This window comes from Zootermopsis nevadensis, unplaced genomic scaffold, assembly GCF_977971745.1.
Source record: "Zootermopsis nevadensis isolate Lab colony 2312 unplaced genomic scaffold, Znev_1.0 Znev_ptg000007l, whole genome shotgun sequence".
Classification (NCBI taxonomy): Eukaryota; Metazoa; Arthropoda; class Insecta; order Blattodea; family Termopsidae; genus Zootermopsis; species Zootermopsis nevadensis.
The window spans coordinates 6,672,551-6,696,841 of record NW_028259139.1 but is presented as its reverse complement, the minus strand read 5'-3'; the positions used below and the strand labels follow the sequence as shown (position 1 = coordinate 6,696,841).

Below are 24,291 nucleotides of genomic sequence, written 5' to 3'. Positions count from 1 at the left end.
CTGCTAACTTCACTTTACTGGAGAAAAGAAAAAATTAAAGTGTTTTTAGTAATAGAAACAAAGGACTTACCTGACTGAAGGTGCAAAGACAGTCAAAACTGAACCTTTTACTTTATTTCTCATATGTACCTTTTTTATTCTTCTTTAAAATATGAAAGAAACTTAGACTTGAATAGTTTTAATGGCAGAATACACGGTTTAGAGGTTAGTTATAATAACTGGTGATTTACCTCATACATATATAGGCAACAACACTGTTGCTATTTCAGAAAAACTTACAAGTAGTGCCTTAGTGAGTATAGAAACACCTAGAGACAGTGTAATTGATTCTACATACAAAGAAAAATTTATACCCAATAAATATCTGCCTGATCAGTGAAAAGGTTTTAGCAGCTCTGATGCACAGGTTAAAACTTACCTAAGTGTACATCCTATAGACTGTAAAGATGAAGAAAGACATTTCTCATTGTTATTTGAGTCACATCTAATATTTTTATTTTCATAGTATAACAGAGCTAACAATACCACTACATACACCACAGCTGTAATTTTTTTACTGAACATGTTTGAAATTAATAGAGGCATATACCAATAGAGTTTGGTCATATACGATCTTCATAAAGACTATGAATTCAAGCAGCTTTAATCTTGTATACTGCCATCACAATAATTATATTATTAAAGGTTCATTGGGCTATCTTCTTGGTTTCAGAATCAGACAGCTCTTGGACACAATTTTATTGGGCTTGTCTACATGGACATCCTCAAACTAATTCACATTCCGCAATAAACACAAACCCCTCATACTCACATCTAAATATTATCAGCATTCACAGAATGGAAACAAAGCAATGAAACAAAATAATTTTTTCTCATTCATGGCCTACTATATACTTTTATACTTGAAAAAACAGATTCATATGTGTTAACAACAATGGCATCCTGAAGTAGCAAGATTTTGCAACTTTTGCAACTCTGCAAAACTTTTGTTTTTACAGACACAGACATGATGTTAATCAATGGTCATACACCCCATAGGTGTTCCCACTCATTCACAATTTCAATTTCCCTATAGATCAGAAGTTACACATTCAATCATTCACTTAAGAAACAATTATTAATTAAAAAAAACCATATATCCAGCCAAATATAAGAATAGTTCTACCTGGATAAGAACATCCAACAGAAGAAAAAAACAATACCAGAAATAATGAAACTCTGCAATGTTTTGATCAACAACAGTCTGCGCAACTCATCTCTGTCCATTATCAAAATAAACAAAGACACTACAAGATAATCGCTCTTTCTCGCTTCTTCTTGATTAAAATATGTCCACCACACAGATATACTCTGCAGTTCGTTTGTTAATGGAATTACCTTTGTTAATGAAGTTTACTAAAAAAGTCATATATACATACATACATTCATATCTGAGTACCAACTGTACATCATTTTAAAGTACATCTCTTCATAAACTGACATAGCTTATCCATATTAATGCTTATGTGTACTCTGTGAAATCATCCATATGGACCCTCCGTGCTGAACGTGGAGATGTCAGAAGTTCACTATCTGTTGAGCTGCTATCACTTGTGGCTGTTGCTGCTGTCTCTTGCAACACTTTGGTACGCAGCCGTTTGATCTGTCGTAGGCGTTCCAGCCAATTGGATGCATATGGATCCTGTCCCTGAGCTTTCAAGCTGCATGATATCATAGAAGCCAACTGAAACATGACAAGAGACAGAACTACTGCACTTCTTGTTGCCATCACCTATGTTGTGGCACAAATAACACCTTCAGAAAGAATACACCTGTGTAATGCTATTGATATTACTAATTCTTTTATGCATGCATCTTATTTTTATCCTGTCTTCTGACTAAATCTGACCAAAGAGGGGTGTTGACATATAATTTCCAATCACTCTGGTGTTTTGGTCACTGGCTTAATAATCTTTGTAATATAATAAACAACTTAGTTAACACTACAAACACTATACTAGTTTGACAGACCAATTAAGATCATATTATTTGACATAAGAAATTAACAGCACTGCTTATTCTGTTTAACATGAATAGCCTGGTAAAATCACAATCTTCAACTTCCATTACATACAATTTTTAGCATTGATGCTACCTACAAACAAGCTGGCAGAATAAATTCACTACTCACATTTGCATGTAAGGCTAGCTGCCTAGCTAAAATCGCCAGATTCTGGTCTGACACAATCTTGGGTTCACTGTGACCAATGTGTTCTGTTAGATCTTCTCGTGTCTTCACCGTTACCTGGTTTGTACTATGGTCCAGTGGCTGAATTACCACACAAGCATAGTTAAATTGGCACTGAAACAATCAAACAATCTGTTAACTTCAGGTACTTAGAAAATGTGACAGTATCACAAAAAAGAATTACCTATACAGATGAGGATGTATAGTAATGATAATGTCTGTGTACTGAAGTCACACCATGAATGCAAACGAGGGAGTGAATATAAAGTTCACAAAATGTTTACCTTAGAAACAGACAGGTGGTCAGTTTCGCAGTCTGGACACCTTGACATTCATTGGTTAAAATGCTGTGTTTGCCTATTGACATGCTGGGAATTAAACTTATAATTTATTCCAGATTCTCATGCTCGTCAACTTCTATGAGACTATACAGTGCAATATCCTATAAGGGCATTACCTTCAAACCTACATTTCATTAATGACTGACAATATGGACACTTACCTAAACATGAATAGAGTAGATTCTGGTTAATTGAGCCATCGGTTAATCGGGGCAGCCGTCTATTTGGGACAAATCTTAAAGAACAAAACTTTTTAACTCTTTACGTGAAACTTTGCATAATTGTGGCAGCCACTTAATTGGGCCAAAGTGTTCTAGTCCTGATGTGTCCCAATTAACCGAAATCCACAGTAAATAGATTTTGGTTATGAAAATATGATCACTATATTTGCAGATTTCACACACAGCAAACTGATCATAGGCTTGAATTATATGAGTCTACGATAAAATGTGATGATCTCAGTGGCTGAATGGTTCTGACTCAACAGATATCACATATACTGCACAGTAAACCACTTCACACTGTTCAAAGACTGTTTAAAAATCTTAGCCTATAACTTGAAGCTCTTAGCTTGAGCATGTCCTGTATATGTCATTTTACAGACCAAAATTAATTTATTGTAATATTGGTAATACATTCGGGACTACTTATACTTTACATTTACCTCTTCTTTGGAAAAAAACAGAAATGTAAATGTAAATTGGTTGCTAATTCAAGAGAAACTTGTGCAGCTCTCTAACTTACATATATAAACATTACGTATGAAAATCAACTATGTAGTTCTTACTTTCGAATATATTTCATATGTCAGTAAACTTAGTCCCTTTTAAAGTAGCTCTCAATTAAAATAATTTATACAAAAACAGACCATTACAAACTCAATTGCTCAGTACAGATAAATGAAATGCAAGTCTTACCTTCACAGTTTGTATATTATATTCCTCGCCACTTTCATTGTAGACAATTATAACATAATCATTGCCAATGTGTAACTTCTTACCATTACATAAAGGATCAGTATCTTTGGTTGGCATCAGCGTTGCCACATGGAAGGTCACCTGAAATAAACAAGTTTTTTTAATTTGATCTATGTCATGATGGGTGAGAAATGTATACTTAATTTCAGAATAAAAACTTGATGGGAACAAACAACTTTGAAGACCTAGATATAGATGGGCAGATATAAAAATGGATCTTAAATAGAGTGTAAAGATGTGGATTTGATTCATCTGGTTCACTACACAGACCAGGGGTGGGATTCTGTGAATCAAATTGCATACTAAGATAAAAATAGAAGTCCACTTCCATTCCACTCAAATATGGAGAGGGAGGGGAAACATATTACATGAATGAACATAAAATAGTAGGGGTCTGCAGTGGCTGCACGGTCTGAGGCGTGGGCCTTGTGCCGCTTGGTTGCTGGGACCGTGGGTTCGAATCCCACTCAAGCCATGGATGTTTGTCTGCGTCTTTCTGTGTTGTGCTGTCCTGTGTACAGGTAGAGGCCTTGCGACGGGCTGATCCCTCGTCCAAGGAGTCCTACCGAATGTCTATAGATCAAGCCAATGAAAAGTTGGGACCCGCAGTGCTCAGGCACTTGAAGAACTGGTCGTTCCCAGTATCCCCAGTACATAAAATAGTAAATACCTGCATGACATCATCTTGCCAAATGTAAGCAAACTTTCCATCATTTCCATTACTGTCCAGACCTCCCAGAAAGATATTCTGAGGGTCTGCATCCTTCAGTTCGATGAGGGTTCCCAACCTCTGAAATAATCAATAAACGAGTACTGAAGACATCACTTTTTTTTACTATTAATTGGGGAAGGGTATTGAAAGGCTTGTGTATTCAGCTAAATGTATACCTTTCCAATTATTGTCATACCTATAAACAATGATTATTACAAAAAGTTACAAATAATTAGTTCATTATTATTACTGAATTCACTTCCATTTTAAGAACATTAGTATAATGATTAGTAGTGAATCAAGGGTAGCAACAAAGGACATGCAACCTTGAAAGATTAACCCAACAGCAATACCTGTTAAATACTATCATGGGTCAAGTTTTCATAATAAAATACAAACTTTCTTGCACATCTTACTAAGAAAGCATTTTAAGAACTGCTGTGTAAACAAAGCAATTATTAACACTATAACAATTACAAATAAGTCTAACCTGCAGAAATTCCGCATACCGCAAGGACCCAAACTGATTACCGAGAATTTCTGCCTCATTGCTTGCCTGTCCCGGTCCCACATATATGACTCCAACCTTATGAGTCTCGTACGGTGGAATTCTATCCAAGTTCTTAACTGCACGCTGAATTGCCCGGCTTTGAGGCACGAGCAAAGGCTTCTCTGAAGTACTGCCAAAGTGTGCTGTATGATAAAGCTGAAGAAACACAAAACTGAAACACCAAGCCAACATTAAATTCTATTTTATGAGTGAAAAAGTTATTCATAAATGTATCCATACAATGAAAATTCAAATTAAACCCTTTGGTAAGATATCTTGTCAAGGATTGAGTTTATCAGTGTATATATACTATGAGGTTTCTATTGGAGACAAAAATAAAGATGGCTAAAGGTGAACAACTTACTCGGTTCATTTTATTCCACTGAAAAAATTTCACCTTGTCTCTCATCTGTCTATACACACATAACTTAATGGCTGAACACATTTTTATAAAACTTGGTATGGACATTATGGAACCAGAGCATACTACAGATGCACACTTCAAATATTCTAGAAGTAGTAACAACAACATAACAGATGCAAAAAGTTGTGAGATGGGAGGGCATTCTTCCAAAATGCTACAATTACCCATGATCCCTCACAATGATGTAATGACGCTATTGCTCATGATGGTATAATCATTCATATACATATACAACTCAAGAACAGATGAATGGATTTTATGCAATTTGGTATGACTACCGTGCCAAGCTAACTTTTTTTGTAAATTTCAGATCAGTAAATGGCACTTGGAAGAAAATATGCTAACAGGAGAAATTAGAAATATTCTGTTCAGAATATTTTAAACTTTCCAAAGAATTTTTATCCATTACCTAGGATTGATGCCAGAGCGAGGAGCATCCTTGCCTCGAGGTGAATTCTCTTTACGAACAGGATTCCAGTCAATTCGTGGTTTCCGTACTGGAGACATCACTGATATTGTGTGGCCACGGTCTCTCTTAAAGGTTAACGGTGGCAGAGCAGAAGGATCTGGGCGCTGCGTATCCTCCTTCTCTGAACCTACCTGATATAAAGATTAAATTATTAATAAAATGAATATGGTATTTACAGTAACAATGAGCTGGGCAGAACATGCAGAAATCACAGGGAGACAAGAAAAGTGTTCAAAATTTTAGTTGGAAAACCTGAAGGGACGAGATCACCATGGCTGTCATTAACAGACTCACCTTTTCTGTTCCTGTTACAGAAGACTGACCAACAGATTGAGAAATTAACTGTTGTCGGGACAATCCCTTGTTACACTGTTCATTTCCTAGGGGTGACTTCTGTTCTCTTGAAGCAGTTCGAGGAGGTTCAGCTGGCGATTTGGCATCTGTACTCATTCAAGAAAATAACCTGAGCTTATAAATTTGATCTTGTTCACTAAAACTTAATTTCTTTTTCCTTTATTTTAAATATGGGCAAGTTTCCAGACACAAGCACAAGCAGTGATGTTGACTGTACTGTGCTGTACTGTACTCCAGTACAAAAGTAAATTATACTATAAAACTATGGTCATGTGAATTTTATTAACCCTTTAAAAGATTCTTTAAACAGCACACTGCCTGCACTTGCAGCTGCATTGAAAATCATAGCAATAGTGTAATGTTTCTTATACAAATATCTCAGAAACATGGTATAATAGTGCACACACACAAAAAAAAAAAAATGGATGACCATACCATAGAGACAATGTCTTGAAGCAACTGTCACAAATATATGTACATTTGCATTTCTAAAGCTCTTAAAACAGGTATTTACAAATATCAGTTTGCTGGATTATTTTTCATCATACAACATAGCTTCATCTTTTACCTGTACCTTGGGATTTTCCAGTTTCTGATGTTATGACACTTCGTGTCTGAAGAGCAGGAGATTGTGGTGGACGAGATGTTACAATGGTTTGCTGGGTGATAGTAGAGGCAGCACTAGCAACAGTGCTAACAGCTGTAGAATTAGCTAGCGACTGAACAGAAGCATTGGTTGTTCTAAGAAAACTACATGAACTCGATACTGGGGATACCTAAAACACAAACAAAAGAGTATTTTTAAACAAAAACATGCAAATGTCCACTTTTGGGTAGCATTAAAAAGGTATGTTTCATATATGCATGATGTCCGTCTATGTAGATAGAAGCTATCATCATGGAAATGAGTCACATGACACTGGTGATAGAGACAGCAGGACCTCTGAAACGTCAGTGAACTTCTGCCAAACTAAATGGTGCAAAAATCCAGAAGACAACTGTCTTCATTTTAAAGAGGAAAATACACACTGACATATGCTAAACTTCATACCTCCTTTTACTTACCATACCAGTTGGTGACTGTGGAACAGTCCTATTGGCAGCAGGTTGGTGTGTGGGAGACTGCATGGCTCCAGTTCCAGGATATGAGTGACATGACAACAGCTGGGGATGGGGTGATGTTCCTATGTCAATATTGTCTTCTGAGTCACCAGCTGGCGGTGTAGTTCCCAAACCAGATATTTCCTCTGGGATTGCTTCACAACTAACCCTAGTGGAAAAGGATAAAAATGCAACATCAATGAGAATAAATTAGATACATATAAAATCAGTCAGTACAGTGACCAGGAAATGAGCTTGATGACTCGACTCCGATTCCTAGCAGGGCAGGTAGCTGATATTTAAAACAGCTTCTCTTAATCACCTGGGGTCCTTCGAGTAAGTCTGTTTTGTGGGTTTCTTATTCTCTGACAGCCCATCCGTCTTCCCTTCCATATCAGTCTGTCCATCTCTCTCTTGCTTCACTTCTTTCTTTTCTTTGTCACGGTTCAGGAATGGATTCTTCCAGCTTGCACTCATCTCTGGACTGGAGTTTGACCTTCGTACAGGATTACGCAGCTTGCCTGTAGAATCTACAGAAGGATAATTGCAATTGAGTAAAGTCAGACCTAACAGGAAATTGCTCAGACTGTTTACTCACTTTGTTACTCTATCTGCAAATCTTTGTGACCATATCTTTAAACACATTGAAATATCAATATTTCAGTGATTCTTTTGAATGTTGTCTGTACTGCTTTTTATCAATACAGTAATGAGAGCAATTACTGACTAGTATGAACTAAAAGAACAAATGATAAATTCTGCACTACATTAGAAAATTCAGACTATGAATCTTAATTTACTAAAAGTTGCAGAATACATCAATCACCGAACTGCAGAAATGATACTAATAGTACAATACCTTCAGAATCTGGTCCTTCATCATCAAGAACTTTATCTACAACTTCCATATTCTCATGAGAACTCTGTTGTGATGGACTACTTCGCTTCACTGGAGATCCTGGGATCAGTACTGGTGCTGTATCAGAAATCACTGTACGCAGACTAGGTGATATGTGCAAGTTCTCTTCAAAATGATGATCTAGAATAGCCTGCAAAAAATGTAATACAGAATTTAAACACTCACTCACATTGTATTTCATTCACACATTTCTTCTTCACAGCTCTCAATCAAGATACTCAGTCTTAGGGATGGAGGACATACAAACATTAAAGCTAGTAAATACATTTTATTCAAACAGCAACAAATTTGTAAGAAATAATCTTACATCAAAAATAACAATTCAAAATATGAGCTGGAGCTCATCACTGCACTGAACAAGTTACATAGCGACATGTGATAATCTACTAGTGTTCTATGTACTTCGTTGAAGCGTTAAATCATTAAAAGATGACTTGTGTCTACAAGATGAAAACTGTACATGCGATATGGCTGGTAAACCAACTGCTAACACTGAAGCCTGTCCTTGGACTCATCCTTTACTCAGTCCAATCTAGTTCATAGTTTACCTCTCAAAGATTCACTTTAATGCTGCCCTTCTTCTCATTCTGTTTTCAAAGCAACTCCTTTCGTAGCAAAATTCTATTCACATTTCTTTTTTCCCAACCATAGCTACATTCATAGCCCAATATAAGATTTATACTGCACCAAATGTATCGAAAGGTTACACCAACAATTAGTGGAAACACTCAATTAACTGATATAAATACGAGATCTGACAAAAAAGGAACCAAGAAAAAGCTTGCTTAAATTATCTCTTTCTTATAGAAAAATATGAAAAACAATCACTTTTTTACAGCTGAATTTACTGATAATGAGCATTAGAAATTGTAATTATATAGAAGCTACTTTTAACCCACTGCTTTTGCTATAATTTAAAATACTAATTAACTCATGCTGAAACATACATCATATTCACTTTCTGCCAGGTTCTCATTGTTAATCTTTGAGCGTCCAGACACAAAATCCTTAAACTGCTGCTCCTTCCTGCTTGACAGAGATGGCAAGAACAGAGTTGTAATGTCAGTTAGAGGGAAGTCCAGAGGGGATGTCTGGTAGTGAGCCTGGTTCTGAATGCGCATCACCCATGACATGTCACCTGCAGGACACCAATACACACTTACAGTAGTGACTACCAGTGTGCAGAGACAATCTGATGATTTGAACAAATGTGTATTCACTACTCTATTTTTATCTTATAAGACAATATAAACAAGTGGTATCATATGATAAAATCCTTTTGGCCTCCAGCTGTATTAAGTGGTCAAAAGAAACGCAAAACAAAATGGTGGCTACACAAAATATATATTTATCTTCCATACCAGTTGCACTGCAGATATGAATTGCCATTGATCTATTATGCAAGATGATCAACCGTAAGTCTGATAAATAGGTCCTTTACTCCATTAAAAGTTTATTTCTCAACTACTTAATGAAATTCTTACCTGTTGGTCTTCGTACATAAATCTCTGCCCAGCCTTGGCACCAGCAAGCACAGAACTGCTTCTCATTATGTACAGGCTCTTTTGAACCTGCAAACAAAGGAACTGAACAAGGGCATATTAGAGATTTATATAAACACATAAAGAAATATAAGAAGGGTTAGAATCTTCTGGGTTGTAGCACCATGTAGTCTCGTAGAAGTTTACCACAGTTTCAGAGGTCCTTGGTGCCTCCATCATCAGGGCAATGAGTCATCAGATTAAATGGTGCTACAACCCAGAAGACAGCCATCTTCAGACTCACTAATGTGAAAATCTCAAATGTTACACAACATCCTCAGATAATTTGCTTAGTGCAGATAAGAATGCTGACCAACTTGAACTGCTTGCACACACCTCTATATTTCAGCAAATTTGCAGATAGAAGTACAATTTATGGCAGATTTCATAGCAAAATTGATGATTAACAATTATTAACCTTTACCAGTTCTAGCATGCATGACCACACTTCACTCGGTATTTTTATTAAGTCTATCAGAAACTACTGACATCTGTTTTGTAGATGCTACATATTATTAAGTTTTCTTATGTTAAAAAATGCACATTTTGTAATCTGAAATGAATTGTATCATCAAACTTTGTGTAAACTGCATCAGCTGGCTATATTCAGCAGATAAGCCAGTAAGAACAAGCACTAGGGCTTGTTAGTAGCAAAACAAATACCTTACCATATGTTTTGTATTGTATTACATACCAAACAAAAGTTGATCCAGCTTATAAGGTTCTGGTTCGTGAATCTCCTGCAGTCCAAAAGCCTTTTTTCCATCATCAACTGGGGAATTTGTTGCTGTCGTAGAGCAGCTTGCAGCAACTAGACTAGATACAGTTTGCAAAGAATTCTGTGCCAACAGGGAAGGTGGCTCTGCTGAAAACTGCTGACTCAGGCGAGTTGTAGGCATGTTCAGATCATCCTTGCTTGTGTTTATGGTCAATGGTGTCACCTTTAAGCACACACTACATTAATGGAGAACAATATATTTAAATGTTACCACAGTATTCTTACATCATAATGTAGAATCAACCACTTACATCAGTGCTCACACTGCGCTGCACTGCAGATTTGTGGCGGCGTCGAGAACCGTGGGAATCCTGATCAATGCTACTGCCTGGTGTTACCTCTAGGAAAAGCATAAAAAGAGAAAGTCTGTTAACACAACAGCCACTTCCTACCTCAAATGTAATATGCCGTCACTAGAGCGTGGACAAACTGCTCAGTGAGATGTACAGATGTGTTACAAACGTGTTTATGATGAGCAATGTGTTATTTCCATTGCAACTACAGAATTAAAATCTGTATTAAAACAGTATATTAGAAGGACTTCGTGCAGCTATGATCATTTTCCGGCATATTTGAGAGAAGTTAACATTTTATTCTAAACTTTCATGCATTATTTTCTGGTTTCCCACAGTTTATACATTTATAAAGAACAAAATCAATAGTGTCAATTTGCATATTCTAACCTTTGTCTGCTCTACACAACATCCTGCACTTGTCACACAGCCCATTCTTGAGAGCTTTCATGCTGCAACCACTTGTTGTGACTGTGATAAGCTTGTTGCCTAGCAGCCAGGTCATAGACTGACCACCACTCAATAGGAAGTCAGCTGTGGGAAGCCTACACACATAGAAAGGCCATGTAGCACCTACATTAATGAGTGTGGAATAATGTACTCTAACGGAGTGCATATATTTCAAAAATGCATTCTATCAATGTTATTCCTTCAGTACCATCTCCTTATATCAAAATGTTCACTTACAAACTTATTCACACAAGACAAATGCAAGTTAATTATTAATGCAGTGATCATTTTAGTTAATTCAGATTCATATAAACAGTAGATATCAGCACCTGACAATTTAATCATATCTTAGTTCATATTATAGTTATGTTCTAGATTAACTACACAATTTTCACTCAAATTAATAAATTAGTTCAAAGGAGTTTAAATTTATACACAGAATTTACACTCATAATTTGGAGACACGAATATCTGAGTATAATTAAAACAAGTTCAAAAATAGATCAAGCATGCCATAAAATTTGTATATATGAAATATTTACCTTTTTGGTACTGCTGAACACGTAGAAAATGTGTAACGTGCCATGAGGTCAATGCATGTTTCTGTAAGCTCCACATGGAATGTCATCAATGCTTCATCAATTGGGGGTTTCAGATCCACAGCCCCACGGGTATCAATGCGACCTCCCCCTCCCATTATTCGTACACTCCGGCGGCTGCCTTGCTCTGTCAAGCTTGAACTACGTTTTCGATCTGACGAATCTTCATTTACCAGATCTGTCTTCATAACCTGGCCCTCTTCAAATGGTACAAGGACATTAGCTTTCAAACCCTGAAAAGTTTAAAAGATTTTTATTGAATTAAGCATTACTTAAGTATAAATGATATTCATTTAAAAAATTATTTTTTCTTTTAGGAACATGTCTTCTTTTTCCTGAATTTCCTTTAGATCCGTATTACAGTTTGCATTGTCTTAAAACATTTTATCCACATTAAGGGACAGTCCTTTATCAAACCTTCAACTTGAGGGAACAATCCACATTTTATAAATATGAAAAACATACCAACAGAACGAGAAGAGATCGTGGTCTTATAAGTCAACACTACTATCCATTCAAATTGATATTTCAATAAAACGTTTTCATATTGCTGCCTTCTGATGGTATCTTTTAGAAACTGTGATAGTGTGTATTCATTTCAGTTTTACATCAGTTTATGCATATATTTTGCAAATTAAAGCCAAATATCTTTTTATATTTTAACACATTCCATTACAAAGCTGTCATATAGATGATACAGCAACACATTTTTAAAATCATGTTAAAAATTTAACAGCAACTAAGACTGAATGAAAAATGGAACTTACAGTTGTAATGAACTTCACAAAATCTCTGCGGAATGGCAATCGACATTTGAGGAACCAAACTGCTATGACATGGTGAGCCAATGACACAGTGTAGTGATTGTACTTAAATGGATTTGTGTATGGGAGAGATATTGCAAACACAGACATGTACTGGTCCCCCACAAAGCTGGCAAACACCTTTGGTAACCTGGTAAGAGCTGTAATACAGAAATATAGAAAGTCAACAGATAAAACTGATCAAAAATGCAGTGTATCACTAGAATTATGCCTCATAAAAATTTCATGCATATTCTGAGTTCCCATAAAGTAAACATTGGCAGAACCAGCAGGAAATAAGATATGTTAGAAAAACAAAAAGTATGGATTATAGATGGCCTAGTTGACTATGGAAAATGGCACTACAGTATTTTAAAACTGGCTCAAAATAAACAACAGAAAGTAGTAACACTTAACTTAATCAGAAATAAAATAAATTAGATACACCTCTCAGAATACAGTAAGTGTGGAGAAAGACAAACAAGAAAAATGTTAAGAACCTCAAATCTCACAAGAAATAATATAAGAAAACATATACTTACTTGACAAGAATTCCAGGATAGGAATTGCTATATGGACAGTCGCAGAGATTTTGGAAAGGTTGAGCAGAACTTCAGGAAGCAGTTTGTACATGGCATCTCTCATCTCAAGTGTGCATGTGGTGAGAGCCATCACACACTGTCGAGCGCATCGTGACATAAGACCAAACTCCAGGCACTTAATTAGTCGTTGCTGAATGTTGGGTTCTAGGTATGCATGGTAAGATGCCAGGGAAGCCAAAACAGGAAAAACATAGCCGTGGAACTCTGAGCGTGTCAGCTTTGGTGGAGTATTACAGAGCGTGTCTGGCAGTCCCAAGGACTTATCACTAACCTGTAATATGCCAAAGTAAACATTTCACGACACAAAGAACTGGGGAAAACTCTCATTTAAAATAAGTCTCCATGAAGAGACAAAGTGAGACAATTACAGAAATGAAGCTGTAGGGCAAATCATTACTAACTTATTTAACTCAATGGAGCAGAGCTACTTTCCAGAAGATGGCAGTATGCTCAGCTAGTCAAGAAATTCCCTGCCCCCTTTGAAACCCAAGGTTAATCATTGGGTTCACAAGTCAGCTATTGGTCCCTATCCTGAACCACATTATTTCTGTTATTCCTGTTACTCCATTGCAGATCTTGTACACTGTAACAAAATGAAGTACTTAAACCAGAATTGAGCTATCAAAAATGGTCTCACCATAGAACAAAGTGCAGATGCAAGATAGTCTATATCATTGCCGTGTCGAGATAGTATTAGAGCCTTGTTCTGCATCACTTGAGGCACCTCCTGCAGTATCAGATGTAGAACCTCCCAGTCTAAAAAATTAAATGACTTTGCTTAGCATGAAACATTAAATAACCAAACATATAAGAACACATGATTTTATTCATCTTCATCACATGACAATAGGGTATTTAAAACCCCATATGACGAGGCAGCTGGCCAGACTCTAACTCTGAGCTTTAACAGTTTAGCGGTACAATACTGTGACGCATGGTCAGCTGGACTGTCCACATGCTGTGGCACATGGCTGATTAAGGTTAAACAAAGAGTTAAAATACAGGTAACCGATCATTTATTTGCACAAATTATAAAAAGTTTTTCCTGAAATTACTAATCGTATATAAAAAGCAAAGGTAAGGAAGTTAGGCTGAAAAGTAGCATGGCTGTGAGAAGACAAGAAATGTGAACAGAATTTTCATGGAGAAACTACTTGAAAGACTGAAGGGATTGAAGATAAAACTTAGAAAGACAGGTTGAGTATAGCAGGTGAACAGAATGGTTTCAGGAACATGCCCAATGGCGGGTTTTGATATTAGCAGTGTTGATCCATCTTATTCTATTACAAAAGAGTTAATTAGATATATTTGATCACAAAGTTGTTGATTGGCACATGCTTTCTTTCATGAAAAACACAGTTAATTACTGTGTTCACAAAAGCTCAATCTTGAACCAGGAAAATCCAATTCAGATTTTCACACTCTTTTCTAAGACTGATTTTGATTCAGTCAGCTGTTCTATGGCAGGATCTCCCATTCCCTTGATGCTTCTCTACCTGCAACTACTACCACCTATCAATTAAGATGAAGAATTACACAGTCTTAAAAACTCACCTTTCTCCTGTTTCAGACACGTGATGACAGCTCTACATGCATGGGTGAGAGAGATGTGAGTTACTACACATGCTGGATATGAAGATGGAGCTGGGCTCATTGGAGGTGGAGATACAGTGCCCCCTGTTCGCTCCCCATCTTTATGGTCCACTGCAAGATATGGACTGAAACGTAAAAATGGTGAACTAGGCCTTGGAAGGCCCAGATGGTACAGTGAGTTGGCTCGAATCTGCAGTAGGCATTCAAATATCTGTAAAATCAAGCAATGTAAAGTAATTTTCAAATCTGTAATAAACTTCAGATTCCCATTTAATGCCACTTTAAAGGGGGAATAAATTTATGGTGAAATGTACAATACAAGACTGTGTATGATAAAAATCATGTGGCCATAGTCATGTTGTCACACCTTTGTAAAGAAGGAATATCCTAAAGTAGCATTAATAGAAATGCTGATTTATATCTGGAATGAACATTGAACCAAAAATATCCCATAAAAAGAAACAAACTAAATATTGTACCTTGCATATTTTGGAATTCCATTATAAACAGATACAATAAGTACACTGCATAGAAAACACAACAGGAAAAAGACAAACACAAGGTTCTACTACAATCATACTTACTATGTATCTGATACTGCTAGTATTTTCAAATACAACAGGTTTCTGGTAATGAGAGTCTAGATGATTCACTAACAAGTGGTATGCTTTTATGGCATGGGAAGATGGAAGCTGGTACAATTTCTCTTTGAAGATCTTAATCAATCCTGTCACAACAGTCTTCACATCCATAACTTCTACCTCATTCACAATTGTTACAGCATCCACTGTGTATTGCTCGTAAGGTCTATTTAAAACCTGTAAAGATATTATAAATTACAATCTAATATAGAAATTTCAAAATAAGAAACTAAAGAGGTATTTCAAACCAAATCAAGTCAAATTCATGGCTTCAAAAGGAACTGGTAACAGCACTTAACTCCATCAGCTGTTGTTATAATATCACTTCTAAAATTAAAGTTAATATTTTACATGGTGATAATAAATCTGTGAACACAGTAACAAGAATAAATACTTGGAAAATGTACACATCTGAGACATAAAATCAAGTCAGGTGTCAGGGGTTCTGATGGTAGGACACTACAAGTGCTGGGTTTCTGAACTTCATCCATCATCTAGTTCTTTTAAGAATATTAGATAATCTGGGGTTATAAAGGAAAGACTGTGAAAGAAACAGAAATCAAGCTCTTGAAATGCTCAGTATTATGAATGAATATAAACAAACCTTTTCCAGGATGTCCATGAGCTCAAGGCATCGTTTGTTCTCACATTCTACACACAGGTCAATCAGCAACTGAGATGCCGCATTCCTCACGATTATGTCTGGGTCAGTATCAATGTGCTGTAGATGTGGCACTACGATCCTTTCTATCAAATCATCTTCATATATGGCTCTGTTGGTAGATCACAGTATACGAGTAACAATTTATACTGTGCAGTATAAAAACTCCAAGGCAATCAATAATGAAACTGAATACCATAAATCAAACATTTTCATATGCTGTATCAAATATATTTTAGAAATAAATGCAAAGATAACTATGTGGATAAAATTCAAGTATATGACTAGACATGACTCAACAACTGTATGTACCATCTTATTTAATAATCAGTAACTGCGCTTTGCCCACAGAATGTATTTGTGGGTTCTGTACTTTTCTCGGAGTAAACAGGGAGTATTTCTTTAAACAGCACTAACCAATTGATTTTTGTCATGGAGAAGTGTCTTGTTTTCTTTGAGAAAGGGACTAAATATTTAAATATTATTTAGATGAGCTTCAGTTTCAAAGGGTTAATTTCTAAAATGTGTAACATAAAAGTCTGTTAAGAACAGTAAAACAAATTTGTACAAGAAAATATGCATACCTGTTGGCCTGAATTACATCTGAAAGGATATCAAGAACTCTAACTCTGATGCTGGTCCTAGTCTCCTTATTGAAGTATTTTTCCAGCAATGAATCGAGTTTGCTGAGCCACAGTGAACGTGTTGAAATGATGGAAGCTGCCAGGAAGTTCACCAAACGCAAAACTGACGACTCCTATAAAACAGGGATAAAAAGGTACTGGAGCTGTTAACACAACTTGATAAAAGAATACACAATATTGTGACATGTAGCACTGATCACACAAAGGTTCTCTTAGTTGAGGGATTTATTAAATAGTCTGTTACAATTGATAATGATTTCCTCTTTAATTAAATTAAAACACCTGAAATATCTGTTTTCTATTCATTACTCTTCTTACATTGTAACATGCTATTCCACTCCCCTGCTGTGCCATACAATAACTGCTTAGTCTGCACAAGATGCTTGAATTTGACAGTCAAATACAAAATAAGTTTGCGCCCAACTCTTCCACAGACTATATAGGTGTGGAAACTGTCAGAGACGGTGTTGCAACAATCCAAACTAACTTGTGATCTCAGTCTATATGCCCATGACAATATTTAATTTACCAATTACATGGCACATGGCATTGTTTCAACAGCTGAAAGTTATACAGCTGGTCAAGAACTTCCTTGTCTTGGAAATGTAATATAATTAAAATGAAGCCATAAAAAATCTGCCTATATTAAACAACCTCAATGCAATTCATATCTTCATAACCAATTTCTGCAAGGTCTTCATGTTGCTGTTCTGGGTTGACACCGAGTGGTAAGCTAAGCCATTGCTCAGCCAAGTGCAGGGACAGTCAAATGGGTCATGTTCAGAAAGAACACCAATAGCAAACACTTCAGCAAACTTTTAGGTGAGTGGCAATGTTCTGGAGGAACATACTGCCTCCACTGTCGGGGCTAAAGATGTTCCTCAGAAATGTTGGCGCTCACCTACAAGTCCACACTGTGTCAAAATCCATAAGACAACTATGGACACATTCACTGCTCACAGAATCTCAAATCTCATATTTCTGAATGGTCTATTTCAATATTCTTAAAAAAAGTGTACACTTTTTATCTAGAAGTACCTTTGATAAAATTGTAGAATAAATAAATAGTGTCACAACCAAAAAGGCCAAAGTCAACATCTTCACTGCTGTGAGAACATCAAATCTCAAAATAAAAATGAGTTTATGAAGTGAACGGTCTATATACATGTCAGATTTTCTCATTTGCTAGGCAGAGACTGGGTCTGAATAGACACAATGCAGTAGCATTACCTTGCAGGACCTAAAAAATTAATAGAGGTAAAATGGGAATTATTCCCAATGTGTATGCTAACAAGTCATGGTAATCACCTCATGATCCACATGCAATATGTTAATTATGTATAGTTACTAATATTACATACTGGTCGTGCTGAAGAACACCTCTCAATCAGCTCGAAAACCCTATGGACTGAGCCATTGAACTGACCCAGCTCGATCTGCCGTTCAATGGTGCAGAGTGTATCATGAAGGTGACTTTCTATTAATGACATATGGTTTGTACGCGAATTTGTTCCTGAAAATAAAAATCACCAAAATTTACATAAATATCAACATAATAACATAACAGTCAGTCATATAACACATGACAGTTCCACTGCGCTGAGAAAAACTAGTAATGTACTTTATCTAAAAATAGCAGATGATGTATAACACATATTAGAAGCTAAAATGGAGATGTTACTATGGTGATATGTTCCTTGTAATTTTTTAATGCTTATGCCTGCCCTCTGCCTGCCTTGGCAATGGTAAGGCAGTCCATTTCTGAGATGGATGCACATATGAGACTACCATCAACAGTAGGATGCTGGTTCAATCAACAGAGGAAGCATAACTTCATAATTGTGAACAACGGAAATGCATGCAATAATTTAAAATATATTGTCGGACTATACTGAAAAATGAGGATTCTGGGCTCCTAAGGTTGATATAATTGCAATAAAGAAACAAACCTATGTATTTCATGACAGCCTCTATAATGGAGAGTACCAGATCACAGGCTGGATCCTGGAGTTCCAGGCCATACTTGTTGACCAGCCGCTGAATACTCAACATCACTTCATATGTAACAACTGAATGGTTATTTTCCAATGCCTGCAAAACAACACAATTTGAAATAAAGTTGTGAAAAGTGTAAAGAGAGGCAACAGTCTACCATGACAAAAAATCAGTCTAAGGTAAGTGATATCCCTAAAAAATAACATGTTATTTAGAATCTGTGTATGCTCTAATATTGAGGTGTTCCCAAAATTTTAAGTGGAAGCTCAAAGTCTGGAAACGGAGTGTAGGCTGTCATCTGATGTAAACACAAAACAAACCGATAAGCAAATTTATTCGGCAGTAATACAAGTGATTTGTATTCTGAAGGCACCTTAGCTAGAATCTCAGCTGTGCTGTACCTTCAACAATGTCTATTCTGGTTTTCAAACATCCAAGTCAGATGCTTAACATGTTAAACATTTAGTGCATAAAAAAGACCAAGGCTTTCAAAAGCAAAAGACTTGGCAATTTAGATTCTACTCACAGAAAGAAATGATGGCAGGACTGATGTAGGAGTACACTTTAGTGTTGTGACCCTCTTTGTACCCCAAAGACCCATGTTAACATGAAACACTGCTCCACGTAACAAGCGTACATCTTTTGCATTTTCCGGGTCTTGAAGTATGCGACACATTGTATACAACGCAGAGTGACCCATATGAGTACACAGTAACTTACGCATCACCTGAAATGCAAACAGGAAGGTACATTAACCTTTCAACTAATGGTCTAGTACCAAACCCATAATCCCATAAATTTAAATTTTACTTGTACCTACTATTTTCATAGGCATTCACTACTGCTGATAATTACAAAACAATCAACTTATTTCTACCCTATAAATAGCTTCATATCTGTAAAACATATGTTATATGACGAAATAATGATTTTAGATTTCTCAAACAAAATTTCCCCGCATTTTGCTTACATTTCTTGATCCCAGCCACAACTTTATATAATATAATACACTGCTTGCTCCAGCTCAGTGTTGCTCAATCTAAGGTATTATCCCCATTTAAGAAATTAAATTTGATCGATACACGGAATCTGGAGCTCAGATCAGTGCTCACGAGCATAGCAACATTTAATATTATTTGTGATCATTATTATGGCAGAACAAACAGAATGCTGAATAATCCATACCCATATCCATAATCCAGATCCTACAAATAATATTAACAGCAAATGTGATTATTCATTTCTTAAACGTACCATGTTTATAACAAAATCTGTTCAGCATTTTTGTACCATATATTTACCTTCCAGCTGCTCTGACAATAAGCTTCGACATTAACAGTTCGACAAAGGGCACTGATAAATGTGTGGAGAGAGTCAGATGGTAAGGTACTGTAGCACACGACTGTGTCCAGCACCTGGAGGCACGTCAGCACCACTTGCTCAGAGTTACTCCAACAGCACAGGAAACAAGTATTCCTGAAACCATGCCAGCTGATAAATATTAACCCTTTCAGAGCCAATTTTCAGAAACCCTACACATGAAAAACTTATAGAACTTGTGAGAATAGCTTATAATCATTAATAATTATAATCCCTAATCTATATCAATGTTTAAAGGAAACTGTACATTCACAATTATACAATTCAGGGATACATTTTGGTGTTTAATTTTTTTAAGGAAATTCTGACATTAAATGTGTCACAAGTTCTGCATTCTTATTCTTAATTGTTAACATGTGACAACTGTTTAAAACAAAATTTGTAGGTATGTTTAAGACTCAACTCTGTACAATATTTCACATGCAAGTCTCCAGTTATTTCATTAGTTCCTGCCATTAAATTGAAACTCAAGTACAGATTTCACCTACCAACCATCTGTTGTTTTATATTCTGCATAAAACATTGCTTAACAAAAGTTTCATACTTTTCAAAGACATATTACCATATAACATTGAATTTATAAGTATTCACATAAAATGAAAAATAAAAGTGTTATGTAAGTTTCAGGTGTGAAGAATTTACATGTTTCATCATTGTTAGCATAGCTTTACACCTTTATCACCATACTGTACTTGCATGTCCTCCACTCCAAAATGTTATTTTCAGATTGTACAATAAATGTTGCAAACAGACAGAGGGTTATGATATTCCTAACTCTGACTAAGCAGTTACGTGCTAAATTTGTTGAAAGGCACTTACTGAACAAGACCTGAAATAACGTCCTCATCAACATAAGCTGCATTGAACTTGATGACATTGACAATCATGGAGAGAAATTCCTTTGTGCGAGGAACACCAGTTACTGCAGGCATCCACTGAAGTAGGAAAGGGCCCACCTCTTCCTCAAAGTACAGAATGTCTTTGCCATTATCTGTCAGACTCTGCAACAGCTCAAACCTATAATAATAAAAGGTATTGTACTTTGTAGATACTACTCTAGCAAACATAGGAAATACAGAAACATTTGTGTGTATACACTAAATAAAGAGAAAATGAATGAATTCTGTTACCTGTAACTGACTTGCATTATATATGTGCTTGTTCTCATCATAACAACTTTTCCACTTCAGTTACCAGTATGGAGGGACTAATGTTTAGTTTTTCAGTACATGTCATAAAATAAAATAAATTACAGCCATGTAATATTCTTATTTCATTAATTACTTCCTCATATTACTGACAACTCCATACCTGTGTCAATTCAATTTTAAAATTATTCTCCAGTTAAGACTTTATACAATGTGTACGAAATAATGAAGTTCACAGCTACTACAATATTGCCCACAATACTCTCCACCAATATCTTAAGGGATGTTCTGCTTTTAATTACAACATACCTTGGAGCTACATCTTCTGCAACATCATGTGTTTTAATGACTCTGAAGAAGTGAACTCTCATAAGCCCTAGTTTGTCATACTGTCCCTGCACAAGACAGCGGAAGAAGTAAAAAGCAAGATGGCGGTGTTCTTTCGGAACTTCACGTTGTAACAAATCTTGAAGACATGCCCATAACTTTTCTATTGAATTCTAGAAGTAACAAAATATACAAAGTAAATTCTGTTGGATTAAGTTATGTGGTAAAATACTTAGATACATTTCAGATGAAGAAGACAGCTAACAAGGATATTGTGCCATGTAGTTTCTAACAAGTGAATTGACATTTCAGATGTGTTTACTGTCTCCCTGATGAGGCCATAAGCACCTCTGAGAAAACAATCAACTTCTATAAGACTACAAGGTATAATATTCCAGAAGGTTTTAAGAACCTGAAATATCACATTTAAGATGTTTTAAATAAACAGCATAACTGACTGATTAGAACCCTATATTGTCACCGTATGTAATTTCCTATGGGTACTTCAAAACAAAATATTGTCACTCTAAGCTCTTACATCCTCAAGACGGTTCTTAAGAACAGCTTCACTTAGCTCCTTTATAACCTTTGCACGTTGATTCAGTGGAGTTTCAGGACTCAGGTCTTTTTCAATATCTTGAGTCAAGGCAAAATCCACTTTGCCTTTGATGTTACCTATTAATACGAAAATAAACATTTGCAAGACAGTGGGTTATTTCCTCAAACACTGCATACAATTAAACCAATAACAGGAATACATATTACTTAAAACTATACACAGCAAGATTTTGGAGAATGCCGAAACACACACTTTTAGACTGAATGCAAGTAATAGGAAATTGTACATTCTTTATAAGCAGTATCTCATTAGATAGGGTTATAAATCGACACGTATGTATTCTTACCTGCACCACCTTTGTTTATTATTCTGAAAAACTGCTTGACTTTCTCGTGAAAAGTTTTGTTTTCCTTCTCCTTGGCACTCATTTCTCTGAATGCCTTAACTCAATTTAGAACTGAAACTGGAATATAATTAACACTTATGTAGCCTATATGCATAAAATAACAGCAACTGAAAAAGGAAAAACCGCATGTTTTACTAAAAAACTATGCATCACTTTCAGAAGCAAATCACGCTTTCCACTTCTGCCATAATCAGCTGTTTAGCCATTACCTTCTATGACGTTTGCAATACAGCTGCGTTTGTTAGTACTCAAACCGAGTCAGTGGTCTGTGCATTATACGCCCGTTGGTGAAAAGTAGTTTTCATGAAAAATTAGATGTCCTTCGGTACTAAAAATACCATGCAATTGAAATAGCACATGGTGGGTGAACTATTAATGCAATTAAAGTTAATATGTATTCTGGTTATTCGCATCTGATTAAACATACATGAATAAATGTTAGAAAACGCTTCAACATTAATCGGTGTTTCTTTTGGTCGTCACTTGATATCCCAACCCAGAAGAAGAAACGCAATATATGCATCATCGTAAATCCCCCAAAGTGTCTTACATATGATAAATATTGACTTAAATCTTAAATTATCTTAAATTTTTCAAAACAATTGGGTCCATTTATAAAAGTGTATGAATCGCCAGGTAACCCCAAAATCTTTCATAAACTAATAATAAATTTTTATTGCATATGTTAAAATAATGAAAACTGCTATATTTCATAAAAGGAAAGACTCATGTCAACTATTTACATGTTGAAAAACCTCACTGCTCCATCTGTGACATCAAGGAATAAAATGTCTGAATTTTAACTTCACTTGTTTTACATTTTCTCTTCCATACCATTCATGAACAATCCTGACAATCAAAATGTGAGTGCACATATTACTTATGAGTAAAAAGGAAAATTGTTTCTGCATCTGGTCAGGCTGCTGGAGCCATTTAGCTGGATTCAATGATCTAGGCTTAGGCTGTGTTTCACCATAACTGACTTCTTGGGATGATAAAGTAAGGTAAGCCACATTTGCCGATGATGATCTTTGCCCCAGGTCACAAATGAATGTTTATTTTAACATATTTAAGCCAGAAGTACTGTATATATTTGCTGTTTTCAAGGATATTTTATCCGTGATGGGTAAAGGAAACTGTAGACTTTATTTTATGGAAGGCTTACTGTCTTGATGTTCTTGATAGCAACCTGGGAATGTGGCTGAAGGTAGGTAAACTAAAGAGTAGGAATGCCACTGAGTCAGGACCTGTTTAGGAGGTGGTTAGGTCACTTCTACACAGACAATGGAAGCAACAGGCTACTTCAAAACACTGCTAACTACCAAAAGGGGTATATGATATCACAATTTAGAAGACTACAATTGCAACACTTACCATCACAAAAACCTCAAACCTTATGTGTCATAATAAGTTTGAATCATTATTTTGTCTTTGATAAAGTACAGTAAAAAAGTAAAGCTGTCCTGCAAAATGCTATGTAGGCACTTTGGAGAAGAGATGGTATAGCTCCTATTAATTCTTATCCTTGGCCCTAGATAGGGTGAGTGGCCAGCATCACACCCTGGCTGTGCTGTACCCCTGGGAAAGGACCCCAGTACTCATTAGGTAGGAGGTGGGTGGGTTCCAGAGCCAGTCTGGATGCAAGGCTACAGGAAATATCCACTACCCCTGTCGGGGATCAAATCCCGGTCATCCAGTCTGTAGTTGCTACGCTGACTGAGCTATCCTAGCTCCAATATTGACTCTAATAAGAACACAAAATATTACAAACAGCATAAAGACATGCTTGGTATTTTT

General features: G+C 36.1%; 1 protein-coding gene across 3 annotated transcripts; it reads right to left on the bottom strand.

The window, feature by feature from the left end:
* Positions 1-162: 162 nt before the first annotated feature.
* gig (TSC complex subunit tuberin) lies at positions 163-22,713 on the bottom strand. Of its 3 annotated transcripts, none has more exons than XM_087344138.1 (32): positions 22,435-22,713; positions 22,068-22,204; positions 21,512-21,702; positions 20,874-21,071; positions 19,976-20,150; positions 19,201-19,401; positions 18,629-18,770; positions 18,041-18,192; positions 16,620-16,792; positions 15,979-16,147; positions 15,318-15,551; positions 14,695-14,944; positions 13,778-13,896; positions 13,081-13,411; positions 12,503-12,699; positions 11,679-11,968; positions 11,077-11,231; positions 10,645-10,733; positions 10,310-10,556; positions 9,559-9,660; positions 9,022-9,212; positions 8,015-8,204; positions 7,478-7,685; positions 7,120-7,324; positions 6,623-6,830; positions 5,995-6,140; positions 5,641-5,831; positions 4,748-4,979; positions 4,216-4,335; positions 3,486-3,626; positions 2,171-2,341; positions 163-1,723 (listed from the first exon to the last, which is right to left on the bottom strand). In XM_087344138.1, exons 1-32 carry the CDS (start codon positions 22,514-22,516, stop codon positions 1,502-1,504), a joined length of 5,859 nt encoding a protein of 1,952 aa, XP_087200264.1. In that variant the 5' UTR covers positions 22,517-22,713; the 3' UTR covers positions 163-1,501. The 3 variants fall into 3 exon arrangements, with proteins under 3 accessions (XP_087200264.1, XP_021925193.1, XP_087200265.1); XM_022069501.2 differs by having other exon boundaries at positions 6,629-6,830; XM_087344139.1 differs by having other exon boundaries at positions 9,559-9,645.
* Positions 22,714-24,291: the final 1,578 nt, after the last annotated feature.